General features: G+C 44.9%; 2 protein-coding genes across 4 annotated transcripts in view; one reads left to right on the plus strand and one right to left on the minus strand.

Moving 5' to 3' along the window:
• Positions 1–6: 6 nt before the first annotated feature.
• Positions 7–5,989, minus strand: RPL24 (ribosomal protein L24). Its single transcript, XM_055260596.2, has 6 exons — positions 5,850–5,989; positions 5,660–5,735; positions 5,004–5,114; positions 1,658–1,794; positions 1,319–1,382; positions 7–131 (listed from the first exon to the last, which is right to left on the minus strand). The coding sequence occupies exons 1-6, from the start codon at positions 5,852–5,854 to the stop codon at positions 51–53; spliced, it is 474 nt and encodes a 157-aa protein (XP_055116571.1). The 5' UTR covers positions 5,855–5,989; the 3' UTR covers positions 7–50.
• Positions 5,990–6,008: 19 nt separating this feature from the next.
• Positions 6,009–17,467, plus strand: part of CEP97 (centrosomal protein 97) — a 65,966-nt gene continuing 54,507 nt past the window's right edge. For all 3 annotated transcript variants that reach the window (XM_063629975.1, XM_055260591.2, XM_055260592.2), the window contains exon 1: positions 6,009–6,572. In XM_063629975.1, coding sequence (XP_063486045.1) covers positions 6,098–6,572 — 475 coding nt within the window. In that variant the 5' untranslated portion in view covers positions 6,009–6,097. The remainder of the gene's footprint in view (positions 6,573–17,467) is intronic.

Genomic DNA, 17,467 nt, shown 5'->3' on the forward strand with positions numbered 1-17,467 from the left:
ACAACCTAGAGTTATAATCCAATCTTTATTTAAAAATCTAATCTGCCAGTTTAGCGTTTTCCACCAACTCGGGGAGCTGAAACTTTCACGGGCTTCACAATCTTTTGCTTAGGTGCTGCCTTTGTAGGTGCCTGTAAAAAGATAACGTGATATTACTCCACAAAACTTTTGTTACCCTATTATTACCCACCTCTCACATCCAGACTGTTTATGTAGGTTACATCACTTTCTTAGTAACTTAACTGCATTCCTAATGCCAATCTTTTAATGTGACTCCCCTTAAATATTTAAAGCCCATCTTTACAATGAAAGACAAAGATACCATCACAGATTGGAGGAAATAAAGAGACACAACCAAGTGCAGTGTAGGATCCTGAAATGCATCCTAACAGAAACTCACAGAAAAGTTCTCAGTTAACAGTACAGCTTTTACTCAGCTTTTCTCAATGTTATCAATGTAGATAACCACAGTAACTTTCAAAACCAGGCAGGGTGCAGGGGCTCATCCCAACACTTTGGGGCACTAAAGCAAGTGGATCGCTTGAGCTCAGGAGTTTGAGGCTAGCCTGGGCAACATGGCGAAACCATCTCAACTAAAATACCTATTAGCTGGGTGTGGTAGCGCTTGCCTGTAGTCCCAGCTACTTAAGAGACTGAGTCAGGAGGATCACTTGAGCCCAGGAGGTTGAGGCTGCAGCAAGCCGTGACTGTGCCACTGCACTCCAGCTGGGCTACAGAGTGAGACCCTGTGTTGAAGGAAAAAAAAATAAAAAGCCAACCTTTATTTTTCCCAATTCCTAACAGTAACAGATGCTTTGGCTTATGGAGAAGACCACCTCTCTGGAGACCTGAACCACTGGCCAAGTAATTGGTTACAAACATCATTTCCAAATGAGTCTTGCATTCAATACTTTAAAACTGTGAAACTTTCATTTATCACAATTTAGACTGAAAATAAAATTTCCAGCCGTGCTCAGTGGCTCACACTTGTAATCCCAGCACTTTGGGAGGCTGAGGTGGGCAGATCACTTGAGGTCAAGAGTTCAAGACCAGCCTGTCCAACATGGTGAAACTCTGTCTCTACTTTAAAAAAAAAAAAAATTAGCCAGGCGCGATGGCACGCACCTGTACTCCCAGCTACTCGGGAGGCTGAGGCAGGAGTATCGCTTGAACCCGGGAGGCAGAGGTTGCAGTGAGCCGAGATCAGATCATGCCACTGCACTCCATCCTGGGCAACAGAGCAAGACTCCGTCTCAAAAAAAGAAAAAGAAATGTTCCTGTTGTATTGTTCAAGAAAGTAAAGAAACCCCATAATTACCTTAGCAGCAGCCATTGCTGTCTTTTTAGATGCTTGCTTAGCCTTTTTTGCTTCCTTAGCAGCCCTGTGGGGTAAAAATAACTTAAGGCAAAAGCACTTTACTCCTTAGTGGTACAACTTATTAGAGTTAGACTGTACTGTACAAGTACAATGACCATATTCCTTCCTGCCCCACCTCCATTTATTTGTAGACTAAATCCAAAAAGTTTGTCAATAATTTTCATTAACTACCAAATCAGCTTAACATATATTAGACTATATGGTAACTTTAATTACTGAAGACCCAAACTTAAAATCCATCCCAGTAAGTAAAATGCTCATAATGAAAGCATTCCTCACCTAATAGCTTGTTCTCGTTGAGCCTTTCTAACTTCAGGTTTCTGATTCCTCTTGGCCATTATATCAGCAAGAGATGCACCAGTAATGGCCCTCTGGAATTTGACTGCTCGGCGGGTTCTTTTCTTTTGAATTTCTTCCTGCAAAACAAAGATGAGGGGCACACTTAGGAACCTTCCTTCAAGAATTTAGAGGGAGGAAAAATTAAGTTTTTAAGACAGGGCAAATGAAGTATTTTAAGATTCAAATTCAACAAAAAATAATTCATATGATTATTTGAAATAAAACATGTTTTCCACTTATGGATTAAGCCCTCTATTACAAATCCTAGCCATTTTTTTTACTACCTTAAAAAGACACAAAAAATTGAACTCTAAGGAAAATGGTTATTCCATTAAATGCACAGCAGTACAAATGAAGACTGTTTATACTTTTAATAATTTACTTATTGAAAAAATTATCAAATTCAGCTATTTTAACTCAAAGGACTGTCACTAGGAGAAATAAATTAGACAATGATTTGACAGGAGAGCCACCAAATGTTAGGTAGGACTTGTCTAAGAAGGTATTGTGGAATCTAACGCTTTCTGTAGATTATTGGAAACCTATACTACAGTATTTATAAGAAAAAGATCTTGCAGAGCACCTTTAAGTCCAAGAACAAAGTATATTTGAAAAGTTGTTTATTAAGGCACTGACATGCAAAATTACCTTAAAAGCTTTTAACAAAAATAAGGCACATTGGTGGTTTACAGACATCCTAATTTTAAACTTTTTGGAAGGATGAAATCTTATTGTTTCTACAGTAAAATGGCAGTTTTTCTACAGTAAATGGCAGTATTTACCTGTTTAATATTTTTGTCTCAAACCAACACTTAAACATTGTTTTTATTGTGGTAAAAATGTAACGTTGACAATTTTAACCTTTTGGTTTTTCGTTTTTCTTTTCTTTTTTTTTTTTTTTTTAAAGACTGAGCCTTGCTCTGTTGCCCAGGCTGGAGTGCAATGGCATGATCTTGGCTCACTGCAACCTCCGCCTCCAGCTCTGGGGTTCAAGCAATTCTGCCTCAGCCTCCTGAGTAGCTGGGATCACAGGTACCCACCACCACACCCAGCTAATTTTTGTATTTTTAGTAGAAACCAGGTTTCACCATGTTGCCCAGGCTGGTCTCTAACTCCTGAGCTCAGGCAATCCGTCCGCCTTGGCCTCCCCAAGTGCTAGAATTACAGGCGTGAGCCACCATCCCCAGTGTTTTCTATTTTTTTTAAGTAGAAACTGGGGTCTTTGCTACTATATTGCCAGGTTGGTTTCAAACTCCTGGGCTCAAGCTCAAGGGATCCTCTTGCCTGGGCCTCCCAAAGTGCTGGAATTACAGGCATAAGGCACTGTACTAGGCCCATTTTAACTTTTTTTTTTTTTTTTTTTTTTGAGACAGAGCCTTACCCTGTCACCCAGGCTGGAGTGCAGGGGCGCAATCCCAGCTCACTGCAACCTCCACCTCCTAGGTTCAAGCTATTCTCCTGCCTCAGCCTCCCAAGTAGCTGGGACTACAGGCGCCTGCCACCACACCCGGCTAATTTTTTTCTATTTTTAGTAGAGACGGGGTTTCATTCTGTGGGCCAGGCTGCTCTTGAACTCCTGACCTCATGATCCGCTCGTCTCGGCCTCCCAAAGCACTGGGATTACAGGTGTGTGAGCCACCATGCCCAGCCTCATTGTAACTTTTTAAATTATAATTTAGCTTTGCAGGATGGCTCACGCCTGTAATGCCAGTACTTTGGGTGGCCAAGGCAGGAGGATTACTTGAGCCCAAGAATCTGAGACGAAATTGGTCAATCTAGGAGAGATTTCTGTCTCCTCAAAATATATTTAAAAAATACCTGGTCCATGGTGGCATGTGCCTGTGGACCACGGGGTAGGCTGAGGTGGGAGGATCACTTGAGCCCAGAAGGTTGAGGTGGCGTGAGCTGTGATCCTGCCATTGCTCTCCAGCCTGGGCAACAGAGAACCTGTCTCAAAAAAAAAAAAAAAAAAAAAAGGCCGGGCGCGGTGGCTCACGCCTGTAATCCCAGCACTTTGGGAGGCCGAGGTGGGCGGATCACGAGGTCAGGAGATCGAGACCATCCTGGCTAACACGGTGAAACCCCGTCTCTACTAAAAATACAAAAAATTAGCCGGGCGAGGTGGCAGGCGCCTGTAGTCCCAGCTACGCGGGAGGCTGAGGCAGGAGAATGGCGTGAACCCCGGGGGGCGGAGCCTGCAGTGAGCCGAGATCGCGCCACTGCACTCCAGCCTGGGTGAAAGAGCGAGACTCCGTCTCAAAAAAAAAAAAAAAAAGTATAGTGGCCTTATGTACATTCATAGTGCTGTGTAGCTATCACCATTATCCATCTAAATAACTTTTTTTTTTTTTTTTTTTTTTAAAAAAGGTCTCCTATGTTGCCTCAATCCTCCCACCTTGGCCTCCAGAGGAGCCAGAGTACAGCTGCTGCCACCAAGCCCGGATTTGCTATGACATTGATTGATGTACAAGTTATACAGTCCTGCAGTCCCCTCTTCCAACTGTTTTAGGATATAACTTAGAAGTGGAACTGCTGGGATAATTTTTATGTTTACCTTTCTGAGAAAACACCAAATGGTTTTTCACAGCTGCTGCATATTTAGCAATGCACAAAGGTTCCAATTTCTCCCCATCCTCACCAACACCTGTAATTCCTTTTTTTTCCTGAATAGTCACCCTAATAAGTGTGTCATACCCACTTTTAGGTTTCTCAATCCTCTGAACTTTCAACATATTTTATGTCTGATGGCATTTATTTCTCACAATACCTAGAAGTCTTTCATCCAGAGGGTGCTCAGTAAGTATTCCCAAGCCTCCTGAATACTAGTCTTACCATAGCACTCAAAACTTTTTCTCATGTATAAACCAGCTAAAAGGACACTTAACAAGGACCAGAAAAACCATTGTCTTGAGAACGAACTAGTATGGTGGACTGGTTCATAGTCCACTGGCTATGTTAGGACTAATCCTGTAAACATTGCAATCAAAACCAAATTGTGGTAACTTCTCAATTTCCTCCCACTGGAAAACTAAGGTTTTCCTCCCGGCCCTATAAAACAAAGGTGCTTAACGTAATTTATCTGACTTTAAAATTTCAACTCGGTATTGCTGCTAGCCTTAGATATATAGAGACAGTTTATAATATCTTTTTCATTTCGCTGATGCTTTACAGTTTAAGAGCTCTTTCGCATACAGTCTGATTTAATTTTACAGAGCAGAAAACCAACGTTCAGAGAGCTTAAACAACTTAAGAGATAGCCCCCAACCTCAAGACGTATTCCACTTACCGACTGTCCCTTTTTGTGCTTCCTTCTGTAGAGGACAGTCCAGTTTATCTGCCGAGGGTTCCTCTTGGAAAGGAACGCCGACTCGCATTTCGCATTAAGAAACTGGAAAACCTAGAGTGACAAATCCAAAGGAATTGCTATTTATACAAAGTACAAGAGGCTGAGTGAGCTTGGAATCCTTAGATCAATATGCTAGTTCTGGCTTATCATTTTACAAAACTGAGGCCCACGAGGACCAAAAGGCTGTCACATAACTGGCAGGTAACTGTGTCACACTATGAAGGTCCTTGCGTTTAGTCTTTTCTCGAGAGCAGGAAATCTAGCTCATAGCAAAGGACAGGGTGGTACGTCCTTCTGGGAAACATTCTGCTGTTGTCCGTCCCGGGATTCCAAGGGGTACCTGGGTACCTCAGTTATTTCCCTTACACCGGGACATCAGTTACATAAACCCCTCCTGATGTCCGACCTGGCTCACAGTAAATAATCAACGCTGGTTCACTTAGAGGTTTCTGGTCCTAACGACCAGTCCACTGAGCGTCCACGAAGACTTCCAGAGGCCAATGGTGATGTGGGGAATAAACCCGCCTAAACCGAATTAGACCAGCCTTTCCTCCTCGGAGTACAAGAGGCTAGGTGAAGCCGACGCCGCTTTTTACCTTCCCGTCGGTCCTGGCGTAGCGCCTCCCGTGTCCGGGGTAGATCTTGTAACCGCTAAAACTGCACAGCTCGACCCTGCAACAAAAAGCGAAAGTCCATCAGGGAGGGTGGCTACAGCCATGCCAGGGACGACAGAGAGGCGTTCTGCCCGAGGATGTAAGCCGATTGGGAACCACGGGTCGTGCTTACTTCATGGCGACGGCTCCACGGGAAGAGAAAAGATGGCGAAAAGAAAGAGAGAATTATGGGAAGAGACCTTATAAGGTCGTGACCAGGATTGGGGGCCGGAAATCTCCTCCCCCAATATCCTTCGATGTTCCTGGCGCTCCTTGATGACGTAATCATCGCGAGGCGAAAGATCTCTTTTTCCGTGACAACTGATTTTCTCTGGCGGAATTCTTCCAGAGGCTGCTGGAGGATTCTCGGGCCCAGAGGGCATGCCAAAAAGGCAGTCAGACAGTTGGTTTATGAGTCATTCTGTCTCTCTCTCTCTCTCTCTTTTTTTTTTCTTGAGACGGAATTTCGCTCTTGTTGCCCAGGCTAGGGTGCAATGGCGCGATCTCGGCTCACCGCAACCTCCGCCTCCCAGGTTCAAGCGATTCTCCTGTGTCACCCTCCCTAGTAGCTGGGATTACAGGCATGTGCCACCACGTCCGGCTAATTTTGTATTTTTAGTAGAGACGGAGTTTCTCCATGTTGGTCAGGCTGGTCTCGAACTCCTGACCTCAGGTGATCCGCCCTCCTCGGCCTCCCAAAGTGTTGGGATTACAGGCGTGAGCTACTGCGCCCGGCCCATTCTGTCTCTCTTACAGCCAAGTATTCTAGAGCTATCTTCCGGCTGCGGGGAATGTGAACTGAAGAGAAAGGTGTCCTCTCTTCTCATAAAGAGACCCAAAGACGAATGCCCCGCAGGTAAAACAAGTCACATTTTGCCTTCCCTGTTGGCCCATTTCCTCAACCAAACAAATTAATAGTTTAACAATTTATAAGAAAGTAATGGCAACCGAACCGTTTCTCAGGCTGTGCGAATCGAACAGTGCACGTTGGCGCTTTGCATTAATTATAATTAACATTCTTTGAGCGCTTTCTCTGTGCCGGGAATTATGCCAAAGGCTTTGCAAACATGAGCTCAGTTTCCAAAATTCCTATTAAGTTACCCGCCTAAGAACTACAATTCGGAGTTGCTGCCTAGTGAAGTTGAGGGGGTCGGTGGAGCCCCGCTGGGAGGCCAAGGGCTCAATCTGTTGAGCCCTCCTATGATGCTACATATTTCATCGTATGACGAGGAGTGGCCACAGGCAATTCATGAATTCTGTGGGAGGCTGCAGTATATGACTAGGAAACAAATGTAATGATTGATTTCTGCTTTCTATGTATGCAACTCACCCTAAAAAGGTTTTATAAGATAGCTGGTTGAAGATATTTGGAATGTCTAACAAGTTGGCTGACTAATGTTATGAAAACTGTACAATTGTGTTGGAACTAGTCTTTTTTTTTTTTTTTTTTTTCTTGAGACAGTTTCGCTCTTTCACCCAGGCTGGAGTGAAGTGGCGCGGTCTCGGCTCACTGCAACCTCCGCCCCCCGGGTTCAAACGATTCTCCTGCCTCAGCCTCCCGAGTAGCTGGGATTACAGCCGCCTGCCACCACGCTCGGCTAATTTTTGTATTTTTAGTAGAGATGGGGTTTCACCATGTTGTCCAGGCTGGTCCCAAACTTTTTTTTTTTTTTTTTTGAGACGGAGTCTCTGTCGCCCAGGCTGGAGTGCAGTGGCGCAATCTCGGCTCACTGCAAGCTCCGCCTCCCGGGTTCAAGCCATTCTCCTGCCTCAGCCTCTCCGAGTAGCTGGGACTACAGGCGCCCGCCACCACGCCTGGCTAATTTTTTGTATTTTTTTAGTAGAGACGGGGTTTCACCGTGGTCTCGATCTCCTGACCTCGTGATCCGCCCGCCTCGGCCTCCCAAAGTGCTGGGATTACAAGCGTGAGCCACCGCGCCCGGCCGGTCCCAAACTCTTGACCTCAGGTGATCCACTCGGTCTCCCAAAGTGCTAGGATTACAGGCGTGAGCCACCGCGCCCGGCCCGTAACCAGTCTTAAGAATGACGTTAGGTGGCCAGACGTGGCGGATCACGCCTGTAGTCCCGGCACTTTGGGAGGCCGAGGTGGGCAGATCACCTGAGGTCAGGAGTTCCAGCCCAGCCTGGCCAAAATGGCGAAACCCCTTCTCTACTAAAAATACAAAAATTAGCTGGGCGTGGTGGCGCACGCCTGTAATCCCAGCTCCTTGGGAGGCTGAGGCAGGAGAATCGCTTGAACTCGGGAGGCGGAGGTTGCATTTAGCCAAGATCGTGCCACTGCACTCCAGCCTGGGCAAGAAGAGCAAAACTCCGTATCAGGAAAAAAAAAAAAAAAAAAAAAAAAAAAAGGTGGCCGGGTGCAGCGGCTCAAGTCTGTAATCCCAGCACTGTGAGAGGCCGAGGTGGGTGGATCACGAGGTCAGGAGTGTGAGACCAGCCTGGGTAACAAGGTGAAACCCCGCCTCTACTAAAAATATAAAAATTAGCCGGGTGTGGTGGCGCGTGCCTGTAGTCCCACCTACTCGGGAGGCTGAGGCAGGAGAATCGCTTGAACCCGGAAAGTGGAGGTTGCAGTGAGCCGAGATCGCACCACTGCACTCCAGCCTGGGCGACAGAGCAAGACTGCGTCTCAAAACAAACAAACAAACAACAACAATAAAAAAAAAAATCATCTTTCAGAAATAGTCCTGGCTTCTACAAGATCCAAGGCACAGCTGAGTTTAGGCAGCCAGTGGAACCAAGGTCCACCTGAAGGAATGCAGTCCTTTTTGCTCCACAGAACCTCAGAATTTATAGTCCCTTCCCAATGTTTTAGAAAGATTTTGTTTTATTGTTCTTTAAAATTACGTTTGGCCTGACTGGTTCTGTGGAAGAAATGCAGGAAACTGGACCTTAGGGATTTTGGCTGTATTTCACTCTTTACTGGAGGGCCTTCTTGAGTTGGTATGTCAGGATTCCTTGTAACACACTCCCATAACCAACAAATTGTGCTCAAAATGCTCTTAGTATAGGGAGAAATTTTGCAGAGAGAGACCTCTAAATGAATTTATATTATACAGTGTCATAAAGTAGAGCTTCTGACACTATCCAGAAATTATTGCTGACTTTATCCATGCTTTCTCTTTTGTCATAAGCAAAAGGTTCAGCTACACTCTATTCTCTTTTTATTCATTTATGGAGCAATACTGAACCAAACTTGGTGCCCTTTTCAGCCTCTGTCCCTCTGAGAACAGTGTGTGCTTCCCTTCAGTTTCTTCACCCATTTGTACATATTTCCCTGCTATATTAGTTTCCTGTAGTTGCTGTAAGAAATTACTATGGACTTGGTAACAACACAGATACATATTTTCTCACAGTTCTGGAGGAAGTAAGTTCAAAATCAGTATCACTAGGCTGAAATCAAGGTATCTCTGTGCCCTCTGGATCAAGGATTTAAGGGAGAACATGTTCCTTGCTCTTCCAATTTCCACTCATCTAAACCACTCTTGAATTCCTAACCCATAGAAACTGTTAGATCATAAATGTGTGTTGTTTTAAACTATGTTTTGGGGAGTAATTTGTTAATATAGAAATAGATAATATAGGAGGTAAGGAAAAATTGACAATGAGGACTTGGTGAATGGTGGTATCATTTGTCAAGAGTGGATAGATAAGAGGAAGGGAGTAGGTTTGTCAGGGAAAGGGTTAATTTTTTTTTTTTTTTTTTTGAGACTTGTTGCCCAGGCTGGAGTGCAATGGCATGATCTTGGCTTACCACAACTTCCACCTCCTGGGTTCAAGTGATTCTCCTGCCTCAGCCTCCCAAGTAGCTGGGATTACAGGCATGCGCCACCACGCCCAGCTAATTTTGTATTGTTAGTAGAGATGGGGTTTCACCATGTTGGTCAGGCTGATCTCAAACTCCTGACCTCAGGTGATCCACCCGCCTTGGCCTCCCAAAGTGCTGAGATTATAGGCATGAACCGCTGCGCTCAGCCCGAAAGGGTTAATTTTGAAAAGGCTGGGTTCAAGATGCTGATAGGTATATTAAGGTACAACTGTGTAGTGGGAAGTTAAACATGTTCAGAAGAGTGTTTGTAATATGATTTATTTTATTTTTTAATTTTTTTTGAGATAGGGTCTCACTTTGTCTCCCAGGCTGAAGTACAGTGGATGATCAGGGTTCACTGCAGTCTCTACTTCCTGGGCTCAAGTGATCATCCCACCTCAGCCCCGTGAATAGCTGGGACTATAGGCGTTTGCCACCATGGCCAGCTAATTTTTTGTATTTTTAGTGGAGACGGGGTTTCACCATGTTGCCCAGGCAGGTCTTGAACTGGACTGAAGCGAGCAGCCCACCTCAGCCTTCCAAAGTGCTGGGATTACAAGTGTGAGCCACCATGCCTAGCCAAGGATATATTTTAGTAGTGATGAACTTATGGTGACAGAATATGTGGGATAATATCTCCTACTGTCACAAGCTGGCTTCTCTGGAAACAGTTACTGAGACTGACTTTGGGGTTCAAGATATTTGTTACAGATCAAGTCTTGTGAAAGGCAGTGGGAGAAAACAGTGTTAGGCAGAGGGAGAAGTTGTATACGTTATAGGCCCAACTAAACCTCAGTCAGGCTGTGTGCGGTGGCTTATGCCTGTTAATTCCAGCACTTTGGGAGGCCGAGGCAGGAGGATTGCTTGAGCACAGGAGTTTGAGGCTGAAGTGAGCTATGATCACGCCACTGCAATCAATCAATCAGTAAACCTCAGTCAACCCTACCAGGAGCTATGGAACAATTATTGTTTGTTGGAGTGTTCTGTGTTGGACTAAATGGTGAAGGCTCTTTATACTTCTACCTTACTCAGTCACCACATGGGGGCTGCCCCAGAGAGGTCATGACCTCAAGTGAGGAGGTACTCAGCAACTGAGCCAGGCCCTACTGATAGCTGGAGGATGCTGCTGCCCATGCTGCCCACTGTGAGGCAGCAAGCCCTTGCTTGAAGGGGGATCTGGATAGTATGTTTCTGTGTCTACCACCCCTAGAAATGGTGCCTAGAGTGAGTCATCAAAAAAAGAATCAGATAGCTGGGTGTAGTGGCGGGTGCCTATAATCCCAGCTACTCAGGAGACTGTGGCAGGAGAATGACTTAAACCAGGGAGTTGGAGGTTGCAGTGAGGTCACACTACTGCACTCCAGACTGGGTGACAGAGTGAGACACCATCTCAAAAAAAAAAAAAAAAGAAAAAAGGAAAAGAATCAGGAAATATTAATATTTAAAGGATAGGTGAATGGAGGAAAATAATCAATTGAAGGAGGCTGAGCAGATGAGGTCAAAGAAGATAGAGATCCATAACAGTAACCTCATAGAAGTTTATGGAAGCATTTTGACAGTGCTAAAAGCCACAAAGTTCAAGTAAGACAGTTTCAGAGATGTATAAACATGAATGCCTTTGCAGTGACTTAAGTGTGATTCTGGTGTTTCCTTCTAAAAATACTGCCTTCTCAGGTGTGGGAAGGATTCTATCTTTTTAGACTTTACCATCATAGTTCTCTGCAGGCTTGCAATCCTGAATCAGGCTTGACTTCAGAAAGTGCTTTAAAAGGGAGGCTGGATGTGGTGGCTCATGCCTGTAATCCCAGCACTTTGGGAGGCCGAGGTGGGTGGATCACCTGAGGTCAGGAGTTCAAGACAAGCCTGGCCAACCTGATGAAACCCCATCTCTACTAAAAATTCAAAAAAATTAGCAAGGCGTGGTGGCGGGTGCCTGTAATCTCAGCTACTTGGGAAGCTGAGGCAGGAGAATCACTTGAACCCAGGAGGCGGAGGTTGCAGTGAGCCAAGATCGGCCACTGAACTCCAGGCTGGGTGACAAGAATGAGACTCCATCTCAAAAATAAATAAATAAATAAATAAATCTAAATCTAATCAAGCCTTTATATCTAACTACTACATTAACTTTCCTTGTAGGAAATACAGGGGACAGAGAAACATGTGAAATGACCCCAGAGGGATGCAGTTGGCAAAATCTAGTGTGTGAGAAACAGAATAACTAAATTTTTCCAACAACATGTGAATTGAAAGGAGAGAGAGATATTAAAACATAGAGACAAGGGGTGGGTACAGTGGCTCATGCCTGTAATCCCAGCACTTTGGGAGGCCTGTTCGGGGGATCACATGAGGTCAGGAGTTTGAGAGCAGCCTAGCCAACATGGTGAAACCCCATCTCTACTAAAAATACAAAATTAGCCAGGTGTGGTGGCAGGTGCCTGTAGTCCAAGCTACTTGGGAGGCTGAGGCAGGAGAATTGCTTGAACCTGGGAGGGGGAGGTTGCAGTGTGCCGAGATTGCACCACTGCACTCCAGCCTGGGGGACAGAGTGAAACTCTGTCTCAAAAAAACAACAAAAAACCCCACCTGTAGACAGGACTAGCTACATAAATAATTTGCAGGGCTCAGTGTAAAATGAAAGTGTGAGGTCCCTTTTTCAAAGACCTAGAAGGCCGGGTACGGTGGCTCATGCCTGTAATCCCAGCACTTTGGGAGGCTGAGGTGGGCAGGTCATGAGGTCAGGAGTTCAAGACAGCCTGACCAATATGGTGAAACCCCATCTCTACTAAAAATACAAAAATTAGCTGGGTGTCGTAGCGGGCGCCTGTAGTCCCAGCTACTCAGGAGGCTGAGGCAGAAGAATTGCTTGAACCCAGGAGACGGAGGTTGCAGTGAGCTGAGATCGCGCCACTGCACTCCAGCCTGGGTGACAGAGCGAGACTGTCTCAAAAAAAAAAAAAAAAAAAAAAAAAAAAAAAAAAAAAAAAGACCTAGAAAAAGGTGCTATTAAAGATACCAAAATATAAGGCATTTTCCTTTATTCTGCAATCTGTCTGCCCACTTTTCATAGTATTTTTTCGTTTGTTATTTAACATCATGTTTTGTCAGGTGAGGACATTTACTCAGCCAGTGCAGCACTCACTGGGATCCAGGGGCCATAGGTGATTTGACGCACCCACATGGCCCACCAGCTATTGAGTTCCGCCTCCAGCCAGCCACTGGACCAACATGCAGTGCCCTGGCTGGGGGCAGGAAAGTCTAACAAACCATTTCATTCCACTGTCCTCCTGGCCAAACCCACAGAGGACAGGTAACCAACAGCCCTTGGATGTGTTTTGTACTTGGATCTGGGGTGGGCATCAAGTCACTTGCAGAATGTATGATGGTGCTGCCAGCTTGGGGGAAGGAGGAGGGCAGCAGTAGTATTGGAGGGGAGGGGAAAGATAGGCCATGGTCAGGGAACTGCAGACTCAACCTGTGGAGGCAGCTGGGGAAGCAGCAGAAAGCGGGACTGCACGTTAGCTGAGACAGCAAGCCCTAGGCACATGCTCTGTTATTCTCTTGTACTACTTCACTGATAAAACACAAAATTAAAGATAGAATTAGACTTTCAAGACAGCAACAGCAGAAAATTAAACCCCAAGTATGGGACCCTCCTTAGCACAGTGCCCTATGCAACTGCACTGGTCACACAACTTGAAGCTGGCTCTGCCTTTAGACTACAAGAAATTTGGGCAGGGTGTTGCAGTTCATGCCTGTAATCCCAGCACTTTGAGAGGACAAGGCCAGAGGACAGCTTGAGGCCAGAAATTTGAGACCAGACTGGTCAACCTAGAGAGACCCTGTTTCTACAAAATCTAAAAAAAAAATTAGCTGGGTATGGTGGTGCATGCCTGTAGTCCCAGCTACTTGGGAGGCTGAGGTGGGAGGATCGCTTGAGCTCAGGAGTTTGAAGCTGCAGTGAGATGTGATTGTACCACTGCACTCCAGCCTGGGTGACACAGTGAGATCCTGTCTCAGAAAAAAAAAAAAAAAATTTTAGTGACTTTGTTAACCAGTTACAATGTATGGATTTTATTTAAGCCCTGCTAAAATAAGCTGGACAGACCTGGGGTAATTAGAGTACTTACTGGATTTTTGTTATTAAGATTTACTGTTAATTTTTTAGGTTTTATGATTGTACTGTGGTTATTTTTTAGTTATTTTTTCAAGGTACATACTAAGTATATTTACAGATGAAATAACATGTCTGAGTCGGGCATGATGGCTCACGCTTGTAATGTCAGCACTTTGGGAGGCTGAGGTGGCTGGATCACTTCAGGTCAGGAGTTCGAGACCAGCCTGACCAACATGGTGAATCCCCGTCTCTACTAAAAAAATACAAAATTAGCCAGGTGTGATGATGCATACCTGTAATCCCAGCTACTTGGGAGGCTGGGGCAGGAGAATTGCTTGAACCCAGGAGGTGGAGGTTGCAGTGAGCCGTGATCACGCCATTGTACTCCAGCCTGGGCAACAAGCAAAACTCCGTCTCAAAAAAAAAGAAACAACATATCTGAGATTTGCCTTAAAATAATCTGAAGGCAGAGTTAGTGGGTGTGATAATTAATATTAGATATCAAGTTGATTGGATTGACAGATGCCTAGATGCTGAATCATTGTTTCTAGGTGTGTCTGTGAGGGTGTTTCCGGAGGAGATTGACTTGTGAGTCAGTGGACTGAGAGGGAAAGGCTCACCGTGAAGGTGGGCAGGCACCATCCAATCACCTGGCCCAACTAGGACAAAGCAGGCAGAAGAAGGGGGATACTCAGCTCATACTGCTTTCTTTCTCTTGCTCCCTTCTCGAGTGGGATGCCATCTTGCTTCTGCCCTTGCACATCATACTCCAGGTTCTTTGGGTTTTGGACTCTGGAACTTGCACCAGCAGCCTCTCAGGGATTCTCAGGCCTTCAGCCACAGATTGGGGACTACACTTTTGTCTTTCCTAGTTCTAAGGCTTTTGGACTGGAATGAAGCCACCAGCTTTTCTGGTTCTCCAGTTTGTGGACACCCTGTTAGACTTCTTCACCTTTGTGATTGTGTAAGCCAATTCCCCCTAATAAAATCTATCTATCATCTATCTATCTATCTATCATCTATCTATCTCCTATTGGTTCTGTCCCTCTGGAGAACCCTTACTAATACTGTGTGTAAGTCATTTATGAAAAATGATTCATGGGTAGGGTAGCTCATTCCTGTAATCCCAGTGCTTTGGGAGGCTGAGGTGGGAGAACTGCTTGAAGCCAGGAGTTCAAGACCAGCCTGGGCAACATGGTGAGACCCATCTCTACAAAAAATTTTAAAAATTAGCTGGGCATGGTGGTGTACTCATGTAGTCCTAGGCATTTGGGAGGCTGAGGTGGGAAGATTGCTTGAGCCCAAGAACTGCGGGCTGCTCTGGAGCTATGATCATACACTCTCGCTTAGACAACAGAATGAGACCTTGTCTCTAAAAATAAATAAATAAATAAATAAAGGGCAGGGCATGGGGGCTCACGCCTGTAATCCTAGCACTTTGGGAGGCCGAGGCGGGCGGATCACTTGAGGTCAGGAGTTTGAGACCAGCCTGGCCAACAGGGTGAAACCTCGTCTCTACTAAAAATACAAAAATTAGCTGGGCATGGTGGCACACGCCTGTCATCCCAGCTACTTGGGAGGCTAAGGCAGGAGAATTGCTTGAACCGGTGGGTGGAGGTTGCAGTGAGCCGAAATCGCACCATTGCACTCCAGCCTGGGCAACAAGAGTGAAACTCTGTCTCAAAAAAAAAAAAAAAAAAAAAGATGGTGGCCAGAAGTGGGTAATGGTTGAAGCTGGATATTAAGTACCAGGGTTCATCAAAATAGTCTCTATATTATTATATACTTTTAAATTACTTTTCCATGATGAAAAGTTTCAAACAATTATTATGTATCTTGGGATTAATTTATATCCCACAATTCAGTCCTGAAAAATAAAGTAAGCACCAATTGTATTACTTTGTAATTAAAAAAATACTTTACGGGGGAAAAAAATCCCCGTACTTTATACAAGGAATGCTTATAGCAGCTGTATTCATAATAGACAAATACAGGGAACAGCTTAGGTGCCCGTCAATAGGTGAATATATAGGCAAACTATAATACATATCAATGTACTACTACTTAACAATAAAGTAGAATGAACTGTTGATTTACACAACATGGATGAGTCTCAGACATTATATTAATTGAAAGACTTACATTTAAAGTACATACCATATGATTCCATATATATCAAGTTCTACATCACGCAAAATAACCTATGGTGGGGGAAAAAATCAGAACACTGGTTGCCTCTATATGGGAGGGGAAGGACTAACTGGAAGGGGGTAGGAGGGAACTTTCCATGTGAATAATAATTTTCTATATCCTTTTTTTTTTCAGAAGGAGTTTCGCTCTTGTTGCCCAAGCTGGAGTGCAATGGTGCAGTCTTGACTCACTGCAACCTCTGTCCCCCAGGTTCAAGTGATTGTCCTGCCTCAGCCTCCCAAGTTGCTGGGATAACAGGCGCCCACCACCATGCCTGGTTAATTTTTGTATTTTTAGTAGGGACTGGGTTTCACCGTATTGGCCAGGCTGGTCTCAAACTCCTAGCCTCATGTGATCCACCAGCCTCGGCCTCTCGAAGTGCTGGGATTACAGGTGTGAGCCACTGCGCCCAGCCAGTTTTCTATATCTTGATGAGTTTTCGTTTAATAATACAGTTTGTCAAACTCAGGGGATGCTAATTTAAGATTTGAAAATTTCAGTGTATGTAAATTTTACTTCAGCAGAAAGGAAACTAAATAAATATTGAACACTAGTTAATGAAATACATGCTGAAGTATGCAGGGAGTGATGTACTTGTCCACTAAAAAACATCATGGGCCCAGTGCGGTGCCTCACACTTCTAATCCCAGCAGTTTGGGAGGCTGAGGTGGGTGGATGGCTTGAGTCCAGGAGTTGGGAGACTAGCCTGAGGAACATGATGAAACCTTATCTCTACAAAAAATACAAAAATTAGCCAGGTGTGGTGGTGCATACCTATAGTCCCAGCTACTTGGGAGGCTGAGGTGGGAGGATGGCTTGAGCCCAGAAGAGGAGGTTGCAGTGAGCCAAGATGGCAAGATCGTGCCACTGCACTCCAGCCTGGGTGACAGAGCCAGACCCTGTGTCAAAAAAAAAAACAAAAACCCATAATAGACTGATGGATGGATAGAGGGATACAAAAATTAGCTGAGTGTGGGCTGGGCACGGTGGCTCATGCCTGTAATGCCAGCACTTTGGGAGGCTGAGGCAGGTGGATCACGAGGTCAGGAGATCGAGACCATCCTGGCTAACATGTGAAACCCCATCGCTACTAAAAATACAAAAAATTAGCCAGGCGTGGTGGCGGGTTCCTGTAGTCCCAGCTACTCTGGAGGCTGATGCAGGAGAATGGCGTGAACCTGGGAGTCGGAGCTTGCGGAGCCGAGATCGCGCCACTGCACTCCAGCCTGGGCAACAGAACAAGACTCCGTCTCAAAAAAAAAAAAAAAAAAAAAAAAAAAAAAAAAAAAAAAAAAAAATTAGCTGGGTGTGATGGTGTGCACCCTGTCGTCCTAGCTACTTAGGAGCCTGATTTGGGAGGATCACTTCAGCCCAGGAGGCAGAAGTTGCAGTGAGCCTTAATCACGCCACTGCACTCCAGCCTGGGTAATACAGCCAGACCCTGTCTCCCCAGTCGCCCCCAAAAAATAGAATCAAAGTGTAGGTAAATGAATGTTCACTGCACAATTGTTTGAATTTTTATGTACGTTTTAAATTCCTATTATTTAGGGAAAATAAAGGGAGACATCTTCTGGAAGAAATTGGTATTACTGATTGGCTCAGAAAGGCAAGTGCAAGA

The sequence above is a fragment of the Symphalangus syndactylus genome, chromosome 21 (genome assembly GCF_028878055.3).
Source record: "Symphalangus syndactylus isolate Jambi chromosome 21, NHGRI_mSymSyn1-v2.1_pri, whole genome shotgun sequence".
Taxonomy (NCBI): domain Eukaryota; kingdom Metazoa; phylum Chordata; class Mammalia; order Primates; family Hylobatidae; genus Symphalangus; species Symphalangus syndactylus.